General features: G+C 40.2%; 1 protein-coding gene across 2 annotated transcripts in view; it reads left to right on the forward strand.

Annotated features, from left to right (window-relative positions):
• Positions 1 to 16975, forward strand: part of ANKRD44 (ankyrin repeat domain 44) — a 77277-nt gene that overhangs the window by 13506 nt on the left and 46796 nt on the right. For both annotated transcript variants that reach the window (XM_075710896.1, XM_075710895.1), the window contains exons 4-9: positions 2826 to 2896; positions 6492 to 6692; positions 8267 to 8354; positions 10631 to 10773; positions 12164 to 12376; positions 13824 to 13902. In XM_075710896.1, coding sequence (XP_075567011.1) covers positions 2826 to 2896; positions 6492 to 6692; positions 8267 to 8354; positions 10631 to 10773; positions 12164 to 12376; positions 13824 to 13902 — 795 coding nt within the window. The remainder of the gene's footprint in view (positions 1 to 2825; positions 2897 to 6491; positions 6693 to 8266; positions 8355 to 10630; positions 10774 to 12163; positions 12377 to 13823; positions 13903 to 16975) is intronic.

Consider the following 16975-nt stretch of genomic DNA (forward strand, 5'->3'; position numbering starts at 1 on the left):
TCTTTTCAAGGAAAATTATACTATGAAGGACACCATATACACAAATTTGAGTATGTTATCAGCCCTCTTTGTCCTTATAAATATACAGATTAATTCATGGAGTATTGTAGGAAGTGCATTGAAACATGGTTAAGGTACTTGGTCCAGAGTGAAGAGAGGGACATTGAATTTCTGGGTGACTTTGAGGAAGTGGTGTGGGATGGACTTGAAAATTTAAACTTCTGATTTTTGGACACAGCTCATTTTAGGTGCCTTAGCATGTTGTAGAGCCCTTAGTCTTTAGAGTTGGATTTCTGTGTTACTCAGTGCTTTCAAAGAGCTGTCCCCTGGGCTGTCACAGGATGGACACTCAAGTTTGTGAAGTGTAGAGGACACCTTTGAAAACATGAGCATTGCTCCCTGGCTCCCTCTGCTTGATCTCCTTTAAAATGGCCGATACTTTCTGTCCCTGAAGGAGTCCATCAGTGCTGGTGAGGTTTTTTCATTGTCATTAACCGTTGCCTGCAAGGAACTTCTGGGAACCTAAAAGCTGAATTTTGGTGAGGGAAATGGGCAGTACAGAGGGAAACATTTTGAAAAGTCTCTTCAGAAAATGTGCACCTCAGTAAATGGACAACAGTGGCTCCTGTAACAGGCAACAGCTGAATTGTGCAGCTCTTTAAAAACAGAAATCACAAACGTATTCAGCCGATGCATTGAATTAGGTATGTAAGAGCAATTTCACTTTGCCATATAAAGAGCCCCAAAGTACAAAGAGGTAAAGGGATGTGGAAAACAGCTGAGGAAGAAAAGGCTGATAGCATGCTGTGTATTATTTTATTTACACTGGTATGGTTTTGCTTTTATTATTTTCTTTAGCTGTTTTCTTGGCAAGTATTTCAGTTCTCAAAGGGTAAGTGGATCAGTCAAAGGCATGAATAGCTACGGGTGGAGACACTTCCCTAGGTTTTCTAATCATCTTCATATTCACCAGTGCCACTGGAGTTGTTGAATACTGAGGAATGATATGTTTGTCACACTTTGCTACTCCACATATAAGCCTTTCTGATTTGCAACCATCTGCTTGTAGGAGTTAGTGAATGGGTGGAAATAAACCAAAGAAACATTAGTTAAGAACACAAGGCAAAAAAACAAGGCAAATACAAAATAAATTTCTAAACCTGAAAAGAGGTATTTGGTGGCAATCATTAGGAATTCATCTAGGCAGTTTGCATTCCCAAGACCCTTACCAGGCCAAATCAGTATAATGTAAGGTGTCTTGGAGTCCTGTCTGTTAGCTTCCTGGTGGTGGAGGAGGTGGCTGCCTTATGTGTCTCTAGAGCCTCGGGCAGTGTAGGCAAAGGGTAGGATACTAACATGTGTCAACCATAATGGCCTTCTTGTGAACACAAAAGAAGCTAACAGCTTCCTTGCTTAGAGAGATTCATTAGAAAACTCTTTGAAACTCTTGTCTTTGCTAAAGAGTGTTTTTCCAGAGGGCAGGTTGTACCACCAGGTACCAGGTTCTGAGGCGAGTTCAGAGGATTGCGTCTAATTGTTGCAATAGTTGTGAAAGTAGCTTTCTCTTTTTTGCAGCCAAAAAATTACATCCTAACTTGTGGAAATATGAAAGAACTTGTTTCTTCTCTGATTATGTAGCACAGTTCCCAGTAACCACTGTGATTCAGAGGCAAGCACCTTAATATTCCTGAGAAATGGCTCTCGGAAAGTACTTCTGATTCAGGGAGTGTGATTTATTAATTACAGGCTTTTGTATGCACTTGAGTTATGGTGCAAAATGAAGCTTAAGAATCCCTTTGTTCATGAAGTTCAGAGGCTCATCCAGGCTATGTGCATGAAGCTTATGCTTCTTTAAAATTTTTCTGCACGTGCTAATCTTCTCAGACTAGTACCACTACCTGCAGACCTGAGAGGTACAACGTTTTCAGGTTAAGCCCTTTTTAAAATTAGTTTCTCTAGTCCTTTTCACTAGATTTCCTTTCTGGGGTATTACATCAGTGAATAGCTTTAATATTTCTTTCAACCAAATCTGTTTTATCACACAAACGTCCAGGATCCTTTTTTTTTTTCGTCTGCAGTCAGCCAGCACCACTGTAGTTGTTAAATATTCTTCCTTTATCCTTTATTCTGGCAAGGCACCCCAAACCCATCCTCTTGCGCAGCTGTCTTTGTTGGAGAGCACATTAGCGCTGAACCGCAGACAAGGCAAATGGATAGTCTCCTTCATCCCTCTTCTTCTGATGTTTGCTAAATAACACCCACAGAAGCTGAGGTAGTAAGTGCCCAGTTTCCTCCTCAACCTGAGCATTATCCCAGTCCTTTTTTCTTGATCCCAGCAAGATTTGCGAAGCAGGGAAGCGGTTACATCTTTTAGTGGTCTGCCTGCTGGAGCTGGAAACAGGAGATGGTTTTGCAGGCTCGTTCCCTTCATTATGTCTGCAGACAGCAGCAGTGCTCTGAGCAAAGGGTTGTTTTTCTTCCCCCGACTGTATCAGCTGATCTAAAAAAATGCATATACATAGACATACATGTACATACATATGTAATCCCCTACAACAAATCTTGCTTTTGTGTCCTGTAAACAAAGCTATTTCTGGTAATAGCCCGACCTATCCACTTCCTTTCTTTCCAAATCACGCTTCAGCTCCTATCTATCTGGGATCTGGAAGTGCATTTCCAAGGTGAACAGGGTGCCAGGAGAGTCATGGGGAGCGCTGAGAGTACCGCTCTCAGTACGGCTCAGCTCTTGTTACTAGGAAACAGTTGGGCAAGGCTTTCAATGTCGCACCCAAGGCATGGATGTAACCTCTGCTGTTTACTTGCAGGCGCTCGTGTTAATGCCAAGGACAATATGTGGCTGACTCCTCTCCACCGAGCAGTTGCTTCAAGAAGTGAAGTGAGTAAGATTTGATTACCCTGCTTTTGCACGTAAACTACATGCTGGGGGAAAATGCAAACCATTGAGAGCCATAGTAGGTAGCATGGTGACTCAAACAGGGAAAGCATTTTCTGTGTGCAGGGCCTTTAGCATTGCAGCTGGCGGTCAGCTTTTACAAGTTAGTTACAACTGCTTTTGAGCCTTAATGTGGTTGATTTTCGCCTTGTGGAATGCTTTACGTTACCGTAGCAAGTCATTATTGAGCAACCATCAGCTGGAGTGGGTGACCAGGACTGAAGTGGGATAAAGACCGCAGTGGTCTACAGTGGCCACATGATCTTCAAGTGGTGAAATAAAGAGGAATAAATCCATACGGATGTGTGCATGCTGTGTGTGTGCCAGAAGGGAGTGGATGTGTATGTGATCCAACACGTATTACCACATAGTTTGTTTTGGTTAATTGCATTTCAAGGCATCCATTAGGTTTTCTGTTAATGCATTTGATTCATGCATAAAGGAGGGTTAGCCCATATTTCTTCTACTTGACAACTAGAAATATTCTGGCATCATGTTGTACTTCTTCGTTGCTATCTCAAAAAGGAGCAGCAATAACTATCAGGAACGCAGCTCAGGCATGACTGTGTTTTCAACTGCACCATTATTCTTGGCTTTCCATTTTGGACCTCCCTGTATACTTTTATTCTCCTAATACTCAGTTAACAGTAAGCCCAACTGCAGACCAAGCTGGCTGCTGGGGACGAGGGGAGGGGTTTTAAAAGAGACAGAGGGTGGCTGTCTTCCAGAGACTGATGGACTTGAATCACCTCCGTAACAGCCCCAGCGCTTGCCAAGCCTGGAGGCAGGAATCCTGGGCTCGCTTCTGAACTCGGGCATTGTTTGGCTGCTGGCTGAGTTTCCCAGCTGCTGGCATCCGCTGAAACCCTCTGAAAGGAATATCTGATAGAGTATGAATGCTGTAATGAAGCAAAATACAAAAAGCCATGTTGGAAAACAAAGGTCAGACTTAAACCTTAAAAAAAAAGCCACAATCTTTCTGATGCAGGAATTGCAGTGTGCTTGATTTCTTTTTTTGGATGTGTCAGAGTACATGATTTTTGTTTGTCAGTGACAGTCCTAACAGAAAATGTATGTCTTTCTGTGGGTTTGTGTCTCATCTTTAACTGTTTGTCAGCTGAAGGCCAATTGCACAATGAGAAACTGTCTTCCATTGTGCTGGCAGTTCTGGTACCTTAAAGTGAGTACCCAGGTGCAACAGTGAGGCAGCAGGAGAAGGCGCCAGCCTTTGGTGCTTTTTCATGCTCTGCTATATATTTTATAAGCACACATAGCTTTCTTCTCCTGGTCTTTTTTCTTTGTTATTTATATGATAATTCCTACTTTTGGTAATAATTTTTAAACAAAATTCAGTGTTTTGAGGCTCTTTCAGTGCTGCTTTTACTTTATTACACAAGCCAACAAATGTGCAGCTTCAATATAGTAGGACGAAACTGATAGTGATAGTAGTAGATAGCAGTGGGTGAATTCATAGTTCACATTGATCATAGGAAATGAATTCACAGTCCAGAAGTTGACCAGTAGGACTCGGTGTGGGTTTTGAAGTTCCTGTGAGCACTGTTGCTTTTAGAATGATCACCTACAAGTTTTAAGTTTTATTATCAGTCTTCTACTATGAAGCTTTCACAGGATTCAGAAGCTGTCTCCTTGCACCCTTTTATAGATTGATTAAAAGCATGAACACATTTTTACTTAAGTCTTAATGATTTTTCAAGTGAGCTTTAGGGATTTAAATGTTTATTTACAAATCAACAACCCTCAGGTGTATCTGTGCAGAATTGTTAATGGATGTATCAGCTTTCAGCCTTATATGGTTTGAAGACGTGAAGAGATTTCACTCTGATAACTTGGGGTAGCTGGAGACACTGAATACAGAGGCTTACACCATAGCTGTGGACTGCATGCATGTGTAGAAATTATGTTAATAAAAAGGGACAGCTCATGCTCTTAAAAGCAATAAAATTAAAACTTCTTCATAAGGGTTTTAACATTTTGATCCCAAATCTGATAGAGCAGCAGATTTGCAGATGTAAACAAAAATGTGTAAATGTTTTTTTAAAAAGTCTAAATATTTTTAGCCTAGACTTTTCAGTCCTTACTATTTAATTCTAAAGATTCTCCTTTAACTTTTTCTTTCCTTCATTAAGAGTCAAAGTGCATGAATTTTCGTGCTGACCATTCTCAACTGGGTAGGTCTCCAGTGAATTACATTTAAATGACTTTTAAAATAGTAGGCCTGTAATTTAAAAAACAAAATCCTGTTGAGACATCAGTAGCAATATATCATTATTGGTGCTGTAAGAGATGCAATGTCGCTAACTGAACAAATCTGTTAGAGGACAGTTTGTGAGACGGCTGTAGAAAATGAAATTGCTGAGACCGGTTGAAGACAAAGAACTGAAACTCCTAGTAATGGATGTACTGTTGATACAGACTACAGGCACTCTCCTGGGCCATTCTAGATACAAAAGTGGTATTTAAACACACTGTATGTGTTTTTTATTCATTAATAAAATTTTGGCTGGGCTTACCAGAAAGCTTCTCAGTTTATGGAAAAAGAATGAGGTACTGTGTAAGACTAGGGCTTTCCCACTTACCAGCTGTGAGTTGTAACTAGCAGACAAGGCTACTTGAATGCTACTGTGTCGCAGTGGTTGCTTTGTATTTTATTTGTTTGTGGGGAAAAAAGGAAGAAGAAACAAAATGTAATTTTGAGAGAGACTTGTTTTTTCATCTGGCTTGCTTAATGGCAGATGCATGAGCAGAGGCAGAAAAGAACTGATTGTGAATTCTCCGGTGAGACAGTCTCTTAAGAGAGAACAGTACATTTTCTTACTGGGAAATATTCACTTTTAACCAACAAAATTAACCTTAAAAGATGTTGTTTGGCCTCAGGCTGACAGAATGGATGTTGCAGTGAAGACCCTTGGCCTGTGCTTAGCCCTCAGGGAGGGAAGGAATGCTAATGCTAACTTGGAGCCACCAGCATCAACCCTTGCCTGTGATTCTCATGATTTTGCAAAGCTAAAATTTTGTTTTCACAAATTCCGTTTTATTTTCCCCTTTTTCCTGTTTATAAATAAAACTTAGAGCAATTTGCTATGATTTTACTGTCCAAAATGATGTGCTTTTCCTTTTGTAAATAATTTCTGTAACAGTGAGCTCAAGTAAGTACATTCATTTCTTCAATGAGAGTACAGTTATGATGACTGAGGTACTGAAGGTTAATCAACTGAACAGGTTGGGCTCTCTGCATAGGCAGCTTTGTACATCCTCAAATCAAATTGGGAAATTTTGATTGTGAGGACACTGCTCTAAATGACAGCAAGGGTGATGTGTGCTCTGGCATTTGAATCAACAATACCGTTTCACTAGCCTGGGAGGTTGTTTTGATAAATGTTGTTCCCTTTCCCTCCTCCTGGCCATGTCTGATATGCGTAAGTAATATCCATAGGTAGTATGATCGAGCTGTCAAGAAGGTAGGCCATGTATTTATTCGAACTTCTTGGTTATGGATGTAACTGTGTTGCCATTGCAGGAAGCAGTGCAAGTATTGATTAAGCACTCGGCCGATGTCAATGCCCGGGACAAGAACTGGCAGACACCATTGCACGTGGCGGCTGCAAACAAGGCAGTGAAGTGTGCGGAAGTCATCATCCCCATGCTGAGCAGCGTCAACGTCTCTGACCGAGGAGGGCGGACGGCATTGCACCATGCAGCTCTGAATGGCCACATTGAGGTGAGTTGTTTAAGAGCGTAATTGGTTGTTTATTTATTTATTCTCGCAGTTCAACTAGTTGACCTGCTGTGGCTGGGTCTAGACTAAGCCCCATATCCCTGACCCCCACGATTCCTATTATTCAGCTGCTTTCCAAACTGTGCAACAGGTTTCCTACCTGCAGAAGTGAGACAGTGGCTGGAAAGCACCTGGGCAGAGCCAGCATGCAAGTGAGGTGTGCATGCAGACTTGGAGAGCTGGCTGTGCCACCATCTCCGACAACTCAAATGTGTCCTTGGCTCTTTTGAGCTTGACTGCCTACAAAAATAAGAGTGGCAGAATGGAGAAAGAAGGGAAAACTGGTGGATTCATTTCATACTGAAGAAATGTTCAGCTGTATGAGATCCAGTCAGTCTGCTTTTCTAATTAGTCTTCTAGAAATGTGCTTCTGTTTTCTCTACTTATACAAGCAGACCCTTCTAGTCTAATTACTGTTTCTATATGAAAAAAATCATACTTTTGTAAATAAAGCCCCTACGTAAAGGGCTTTGCTAGTGTCTTTAGATCGGGGTGCAAGGATCCTCATTTGCCCATTCCACACCTGAAGATCTCAATATGGAATAAAAACTCTTACACTGGGACAGTAGGCTTCTGTCAACAAAAGTTGATCAGTTGTACTGTAATTAAAAGAAGGAAGAGGAATGGTAGTTCCTGTAAAACGATGATGGTGTTTGGCCTTTTAAATACTGGACTGTAGGAAAGAGGGGGTAATGCTTGAGTCTAACCATCATAATCTAAAGCTCCTGAACTTTTGGATAGAGTATAGCAGAAATGTTAACTGAATGTATTCTGGTTTTAGCTGATTTCTGTGGCAAAGCAGCGTATAAGAAAGAGGAAGACAATCACCCAGCTCTGTAATTTATGATTTTAGAATGTTTTGCTGAAAAAGACAGTTGTGGAATGTGTTTTCCATTCACTTTACTTTCTTTTTTTCTCTGATTTTTCTTACGTTTAAAGTTGGATGATTGGCAATGGGGAAAGCAGATTTTTACTTCTTAGCCATGCTGTCCTAAAGGCCAGCATCATATGTGAAGCAGCCTGGTGCCTGTCCCCACTGCCATGGGCACATGGGAACTTAATGAAAATCACCATGGTGTGTCAAGAAATAGACACTTCTTGTTGGAAGATCAAGCAGATTTTAGGGTTTGTTACCTCCCGGTCTGGAGGAATCTTGTCCCAGTCCACAAGAGAACCCCTTAAACTGGTCTTAATGGTAAAAACTAAGAGCAATGTTTCTCTTCCAGGCCTGTTTCTCTGCCAGGTTGTTTGCCAAGCTGAATTTGAAGCATGCTGGAGTAGCAGTGCCCTGCATGCTCTCAGCCCCCTCTGTGGACACAGAACTTGTCCTGGTTACTGCTGGCCGTCACCGGTCCATGTCATTAATGCACACAGCTTTGAACAGTATTTGTGTAATTCACAGATTTATCATTCAAAAGCAGGATTTTGCGATCCCAACTTTATTGCTAGAATGATTAGTTATAAACTGTTGAGTGTGTGATCTACAGGGTTGGTTTACTTGCTGTTGTTGCTTCTAGATGGTGAACTTGCTTTTAGCCAAGGGGGCAAACATCAATGCTTTTGACAAAAAGGACAGAAGAGCTCTTCACTGGGCAGCTTACATGGGTAAGGCTTGGGCTGTTGCTCCTTCTTTTTAATTTCCTATTCACAAACCAACAGCATGTTTTAAAATGGACAAGAGCAGACCTGGCCATGGAAAGTGAGTGTTGTATTTACTGTGAAGAAGGAAGGGTTCAGCTGATGTAAATACACACTGTCCATTTACAGTTTTGCAGATGGTGAGAACTTGGCTGTGATTTCCTTTTTAACATGGTTAATTGTGGGCTTTTTGTGTTGCTTTTTTCACTTTGGTCTTTTTTATCCTGACTCTAATTCCAGCCTGAAGTATATTTGGGCTTGAAAAAATATAGGTTTTATTGGTTTCAGTTTTTGCTAAAAACTACTTTATATAAAATGCAGATAAATATGATCATAAATCTTGCTGTTTATCTATGTTTATAGGTAGCTAAGTTATGATATTGTTAGGAAGTGCTTCATAGGCTTTCTTCCTGTTAGGAGCAAATTGTCATCTTTTATTCCAGAGTGGACAAGAGCAACCGATTTGTCTATTCAAAACACCAGTAGTATTACCAAATACTGCTTAATTAAATCAATTGACCTTATCATTCTATGATTCCTTTCAAGTTAAAGGAAAAATTCTTATAGTGGGCCATTATAATTTAAAAATACTAGAACAAGATTGTCTGTGATAGCTGTCACGCTTGTTCAAGAGCTTTTGTTGGCCAAGCGGTATATTCCAGATTATAATTTGTGAGGTGTTGTGTGCCCTCAGCCAGGAACTCTTTCATCTGACCTGTCAAAATCTTGATTTTAATCCTGGCACTTTTGGAAATGAGATAATAGGAGATTTCAAACTGTGAGAAAAGCATATTGTGTGTTTTTTTGATATACTCAGACAGATGGAAAGACTCTTGCCAATGAATGTGATTTGGCTTTTGAGATAGCGAGCTTTGAACTGCACTCTGTAGAGGTGAAAGGCTTTTACATTGTGCTGTGCAATTCCACATCTCTTTTGCTCTTAATTCTTTTCAGAAATTAATTATGTAATTTTCAAAATATTTAGATAACATTTAAGGCCTAAATTAGCAATGGCATTTAGGAGTCTGTAGTGTAATTTGGACAGAATTTAGATAATGAGACCTGAGCATCTTATCTTGTAAACCCTCACATAGTTTCTTGAATGCTTTGGGGACTTTGTCCATAAAATTTCCTTGGTCCTGCACATGGCCAGAGCTGCATCTGTCATAAAAGTGCTGTACAACTCAGATGGTGCACAATTTTATATGGTGTTTGACATAATAAATTTTTAATTCTAAGACAGCTCTGCTTCAGCATGAAGCAATAAGGACTGTTCCTCAGTTAGCCTTGACTTAATTTTGGTGGTTAGGCCACTATCTGGGAAGGCAGGCCAGATGGTTTGAGACCTTCAGGGAGAGGAGGAAACTGAAGATACAGATGGGTTATAAGTTGCATTTTGAGATGCTCAGCTCTTCCCCTTTATTCTGTAGGGAGATCCTAATTCAGGAGTGGGCATTTCTCTCCTGAAGACAGATGTCCCATTGATCTGGCAGGCAGCTCTCAATCTGTGTGACTGTTGAGGCTATTGTAATTATTTTGGTTTGCAGACTAAGTATGTGTGTATAGACTGTGAGTTCAGATTCAAACACTTTTAGACCTATATTCAGGATTTTTTGCACAGTTTTGTGTTAATGATACAGTTTTGGAGAGTCAAAAACCTGATCCAAAGATCAGTGGATTCAGTAGAAAATCTTGTGTTTGTATTGGTAGGCTTTGGATCAAATTCTGCACTCACTTGAAATTTAGTTTTCTGTGTCCTCAATGGTACTAGAAAAGAGGATACCTTCATTTTGTCATTTATTGAAGTTATTTTGTATTGCTAACAAAAACCAACAAGTGTTAGCTGTTGTGTTTGCAGATGACAATCAACAGGATGCTGTTTTGGGAGACTTGTATTGTCATGCTCACTGTTCTTTCTGTAACAGGAAGAACAAAACACAAACTCTTATTTTTAGAGAAATAAATGGGAAAGAGGTGTGTTTTTATTCTTTTAATGACTGGAAAACTAATTCAGTAAAGAGAAATTTGGCACATCTGGTGAAGGTGAATGCGTGGGTTTCTTGACAAGGCCTGGAGCTAGGATTAAGAACATTTATGAAAATGCTTTTTTCCCCCTTGTAAAACTGTGGGAGCATTGTGAAACAGCAGCGAAGGGGCAGTGCATTAGCAAGAAAGCAGTAATTTGGGAGAAGTGATGCTGTAGGATGGTATACTCATTGATCACTATCTTTAATTTTTTGAAGGTCACCTGGAAGTTGTTGCCTTACTGATTAATCATGGTGCAGAAGTGACTTGTAAAGACAAGAAGGGTTACACCCCACTTCATGCAGCTGCGTCCAATGGGCAGATTAACATTGTGAAACACCTCCTTAACCTGGGGGTAGAGGTATGTGGTAATGTGCTCTTTGTAGCTTCCATGTTCCTCCATATTTTGAGATATTCTTTTCTTCTTTCTTATGGGTGCTGCTACAGATACTGGCAGAGCTGGTAAAGAAAATAGTTCCCATTTTCTGGACCACCTTGTGCTTCATGTGGTTTATTGGTTCAAGAGCCAGGAAACATTCTGGAATAAAAATTGTCTGATATGGACAGTAAATTCCAGCCCATCTTGCTGAAGAAATCAGGAAATATATGCTGTTCCTGCAGAGGAAGATGGAATAATGATATTTCCCTTGGTTCAGCATTCCCTTTGATATGATGAGTGCTTGTTCTCAACATATACACTGTGTACTTTACTAAAGAGCAGTTCAAGCTGTTTAAGTTTAGGGACCTGTAGTTCCTCTGTAGCTGATGGAGGGAAGGAGAAAGATTATTTTCACTCTGGAAAAGAACTTTTTTTCAGGGCGCAGACTTCTCTTAGTGTAATATTGTCAACTCAGTGGTTCAAAGCAGCAGTGAGATGACCAGAAGAGCCTGCACTGGTTAATCAGAGATGTCAGATAAAGCCATTGCATTTGCCATTGCATTTTCAGCTGACGTGACATGCCAAAAAAATGTTAGAAGTCTGTGTTCACAGGCTGTTGACTGTGAAGTTGAAGGGGAATAGGTGTTTCCTGTTATTAGCAGTACTATGCTAATAACTACCTTTAACTTCCACATTTTCCACCACTGGTGATATGATCTTTGAGACACCTGTATTTCATGGAAGGGTCATCCCCGAGTCTTTTGTACAATCTGTCTTGCCCTGTTTTACAGAACAACAGTTGAATACTAAGCTGGTCATCAAGAAGTCACATAATCTTAATTACTTCTTTATACTACTGAGCTACTGAAAGTGGTTTCTTATTGAAGTGTAAATGGCTGTGCAGTTTCACCTTGCCTTCACTCAGACACCTTCACTCCCTTCCCAAAAGAAATCTGTGGAAAGAGCTCTTAAGCCTGATTCTGTTCACAAAAATTCAATAGTAGGTGTTTTAATTTTTTTTAATAGACTTTGTGAGCTTTTTATTTATCCTACTTTCCTACCTATATGTAAAAGCTTTCCAGCTTGTTAGGACTTCTGTCATCATCATCTTTACATAGTCCTGCTATCAGCTTTAAGCCTCATACTGGCTTTTAGAAATTGCCAGTAGGATAAAAAGTTAATAATAGTAAAGGTAAACCATTCCAAATTAAGCTTTCTGGGAGTATATTTTTGTCAATGAAATTTGCTGGTGAGAAATATGCCCTATGACAGCTCAAGCCTCCAGCTATTTCCATTTGCTGTATGTGATGCATTATGTAAAATGGTAAGCTGATGTCTGTAATTTTAACTATGTCTCCTTGTCTCATTTTAGATTGATGAAATGAACATCTATGGAAATACTGCACTTCACATTGCCTGTTACAATGGTCAGGATTCTGTTGTTAATGAGCTGATTGACTATGGTGCTAATGTAAACCAGCCTAATAATAATGGATTCACTCCCTTGCATTTTGCTGCTGCTTCCACTCATGGAGCACTGTGTCTTGAACTGCTAGTGAATAATGGGGCAGATGTTAACATTCAGGTAAAACTTTCATTGTAGCTCTTCAGTTTTACTTTACCCTATTTTGCATACCTCTGGAGAGTGGAAACTATAATAACGGGTACAGCATGGCTTTAAATCCTTGATGGAAGTAAAGCGATGCTGAGAGTGTTGATCACTAAACTGTTTGGATGAGATTACTTCCCATCAGAGGAACTCTCGGTGCCTTGATAAATATGACAGCTTTAAACTCTAGGCCAGGCGCTCTCCTGAAGGCATGAACCGTTACTAAAATACAGTCCCAGGAGCTCTGTCAAAGTGTTATCTCAGGGAGTGGTGGTAGATCAAGGAACTATTCCTTTCTGGTGTTTTCCTTCCCCCTACCATATGGATTTAATTAAACCTGATTCTAAAAAGTTCCTTTTGACTTTCCCAGGGAAGTAAGAACTGGAGGTTGCTTGTTTACCCATTTTAGAGCCTGAGTTTACAAAGTCTGATTCTGTTTAGGATATCTGAATGTTCTTGAGATACAACTGATACATCTTGATGAAGCTGAAAGGGACTTGCTCTTATCCCACAAAGGGTACTGGTATAGGTACCAGAAGACTTGAGATCTCTGAGTTTATATAAGATTTTGACTGCTTTACTTTAAGGTCTGTGTGTTTCAGTTTCCCATCTGTAAAACTGGTCTCCTAGTATTTAACACCTCTGTCAAGTCCCTTGAGATCAGTGAATAGTCAGTGCACTATTTAAACTCTGAATTATTAAAATGAAATTGGGGATTGTGCTTGCCAATGAATGCAAACCCCCGTGCCAATAAACGTGAAGTGATGTGAGTAGTGAGGCTGGTACCCTTCCCTTGCTATTTTCTCAGCTCCTCTGCTTCCCCAGTCTCTCCCTAGAACCCAAAACATTGATCTCTACTCATTGTACCTTTCCCTTCATATGCCTTCCCTGTTTTCTTTTGTAGATATCTTATTTTTGATTGCCTGGAAATTTATTAACTAAAACTTTTTAATATAGTGGCTTTTGTTCTGGGATGTGTCTATAAAATGCAGATTGATAAACAGGATGTAGTTCTTGAACCTCTGAGACTGCTCCTACTTAGCTTTATGGTTCCTTTGCTTTCCTTTATTCCCCTCATTGCAAGGGTTAGGGAAAATAATGACTGAATGGGAAATGTTACTTAAAAATAATATTCAAGAATAATACGTCATATATCTGTAGGTTTCTAGCAGGCACTGTGTACAGCCAGGCTGTAAGGACAGGCTGCACTCCAGCCCATTTCCTACTCATTGCTGAGGAGCTGTTTTGCTTGTATGCTTATACCTTCTGCATTTACCATCATGTATAGATTCAGTCCTACAGACTTCTGAAGCTAGTGGAGGATTTATCTGAAGAATAGCTGTTGGATGTTAGCTGAGAGTCTTCAAATTGTTACCACCACTTTACATGATAAATGGGTGTTTTTATGTTTTGTTTCTGTTAGAGTAAGGATGGGAAGAGCCCGTTGCACATGACAGCTGTCCATGGGAGGTTCACACGGTCACAGACCCTCATTCAGAACGGTGAGTTTCTGTGCCTGTTTAACGACTCTCCAAAAGATTATGCATTTCCAAGGTTGCAATTTTGAGTTGTTCTGACCCAGAGTGCCAAAGGACTGTTCTGAGACCTGCTTAGCTCTCCATCAACTTCTGGCTTTGAGCTGCACTGGCAGCTTTCATTCCAGAGTGTCATCACAAGTTGAGATTTTGGTTGTTAATGAAATCCCATATTCCTCCAGCTGGTGGTGGCCCAGCTGATCTGTTGTGATTCTTAACATGAAAACAAGACTTCAAATCTGTATTTAGGTCTTTTTTCTGCTAAGAAGCAGGCACAACTTTCTTTCTCAAATTATTTAAAAATTAAAAAAAGTTTCTAGTTGTCCTCCCTTTGGAGCCCTGGTGTTCTTAGAGCTCAGACCATTTTCTTTACCCTCCACTCAGCAGCTGTACTTCTCTCACCTCCCTTAACTCCACCCTCACCACTGTCTTCATTAAGTGTAGAATAAATACGCAGGAGGGTGGACCAGTGTCACCTTGTTTGTTCTGTCATAGACAGGATTCCTGGTTATCAGTCATTTATCTCTCTTTTGTCCAAGAATACTGCAGAGTATAACAAATATTATTGTTGGATATCTGGCAGAGGCTGGTTTCCAATTGGCAGAGGTTGCTGTTACTGATTGCTTACTTATGATTCTCAGCTTTGGCCACTATACCAGACAGGATGGTCTGGGGTTGGTTGGTTAGTTGGGGTTTTTTGTTTGTTTTCCAAAATCCAAAACTTGAAACTTAAGTGTGAGATGTTGAAGATGTCTGAACAGTTACACGGTAAATGTAATGACACTTACATTTACACAAGCTTGTATTTTAAAACTGAGGTCTTCAGTACATCATGCTTCTTTCAGGTCATCATGCAAATTGTTGTCATATCTCTCCTTGGATAAATAAAATGCTAATAATAGAAGGAGTTTGAGCAAACTGGAAGAAACTGTGCTTTGATGCAATTTTTAGTTATTTAGTTAAATATGCTCTCTAACTTACAGCTGTTATTTGCTCTCTGTTGGATTTGTGTGTGAAAGGACTGGCAGTTCTTCATCTGTCCTTCACACCTCTCTACTCTTCTTAAGTTACTTGGGTTTTGTTTCTTTCTTTCTTCATTTGTTGCCCCTCTAATTTTAGTATTGTACACAGATCTGATTGCAAGTGACTTTATGCCTCATTGCCGTGGGATATTGTGGAAGAGAGAAATGTCAATGATTTAAAGAAGTGGAGTTTCATTCTGCAGTACTTAATGAGTTGGCTAAAGATGTCTCAATTTCTGGCTGCTGTTTCTAGTGACTTGTAGAGGAAGAATGGATTACCTTAAAATTGGAAAACTGCAAATGTGATACCTATCTTTAAAAATGGGGAAAACGAAAAGCTGGAGAATTTCACATAGGTCAGCCAAAAATTCTGAAATGAGCGAATGAACAAACTGTTTGTAAACAGGGAGGAGTGGGCAATATCTGGCATAGATTTCTCAAGAGTAAAAGATGCTGAAATATCATAATTCTCTTCTACAGCAGGGCAATAGGCTTTGTGAACACAGCACAGTCCTCTGACTTTTCTGTAGGCAGGTAATGTTAGTGGAGACCTCCGCTGGTGGAAGATCCACCCCAGGGAACCTGTTCCAGCATTTCACTGACCTTTATTTACTGTTAGAAAATGCTGTATAGTGCTTTACTAGAACTTTTCTTGTTGCAGTTATGGCCAGTTATCTCCTGTGAATAGTGGACATGCAGTAAATATTACCATATCCTGATGTTAGCAAGACTTTTTGCATGCTTTCATAAAGTATTCTCACAGCAAACTAGTGTAGTATTAAAATATTACAGTGTTGGCGCATAACTAGTTGAAAAACTGACACTCAGAGATTAGTAATAGAGGGATTGTTGTTGAAATAGAAGGTGTATTGAGGGAGTTTTCAGTTTCCCTCCTGGGTCTGGAACTATCCAGTATTTTCATCAACAACTTGGATAGTGGAACAGAAAATGTGCTTTTAACATTTGGAGAAAACATGAAGTTGGGAGAGACCGTTAGTTTGGCAGAAGGTGGAGTCAGAATGGAAAACGATCCTGTGAAATTGGAGACAGAAGTTATAACACAAGTGAAGCAAAGGAAAGATACCACACACAGGCAGGAGTATCAGTCAGACAAGTTCAGGATGAAAACAGCCAAGTGGGTGGTGGTTCCTCAAGAAAGAATCTCGGGTTTGTAGAGGATCAGAGGCTTGTTGATCACAAGTCAACAGTGTCATGGTGTTTAAAAAAAATTATCAACAATGTACATGGTGCTGTACAATGTACAGGAGTGTATAGATAAGAGCGTAGCCAGCAGGCATGAAGTAATCCTTTTGCTCAGCTCAGCATTGGGAGACATCAGCTGTAGTACTGTTTCTGGCTTTTGACATTTTACTTCCAGAAGGATGTGGGCCAGCTGGAGAGGATGGGGGAAAGGACGAGAATAGTTGGAGTGCAGCAAACCTGACTTACAAGGAGAGGCTGAAAAAACTACAGTTCCTTGGTCCAAAAAGAAAACAAAGATTTGATAGCAATCTTTGGATGGGTCAAAAGCCACAGCAGAGAAGAAAGACATAATGTATTTTTCATGCTTGTGAGGATAAAACACGAGATGACAGGCTTAAATTGCAACGGGAAAAGTTCTACTTAAGCACTGTTTGGTTGTTCTTTGGTAAGACACAGAGAAGGCACACAACATGCTTGTTGTTTGCAGCGTGTTCCTGCTGGCCTCTTGAATGAACTCTATTTAACATTGTTGTCTTACAGGTAAGGCTGAGTGGCAATGCCTTTAGGAATGAGGGCATAGTTTCAGCAGTTTATTTTGTTAGTTTAATTCAAGGTATCCATTTGTACCTTTAGATGAGCAGCAAGTCTGAATCACGTACTCGACCATTGTATGTCATCCCGTTCACCTATTTCCCACCATTTTTCCCCACCGCTGCAGTTGGAGAGGGGGGTGAAAATGCTGCTGCCAGACCACGTTCAGTACCAGTGGCTGACAGCTTGCTGTGTGCTGGTTCTTGGTCCCTGAAATTTAGTGT

This window comes from Pelecanus crispus, chromosome 5 (genome assembly GCF_030463565.1).
Source record: "Pelecanus crispus isolate bPelCri1 chromosome 5, bPelCri1.pri, whole genome shotgun sequence".
In the NCBI taxonomy this organism is placed as follows: domain Eukaryota; kingdom Metazoa; phylum Chordata; class Aves; order Pelecaniformes; family Pelecanidae; genus Pelecanus; species Pelecanus crispus.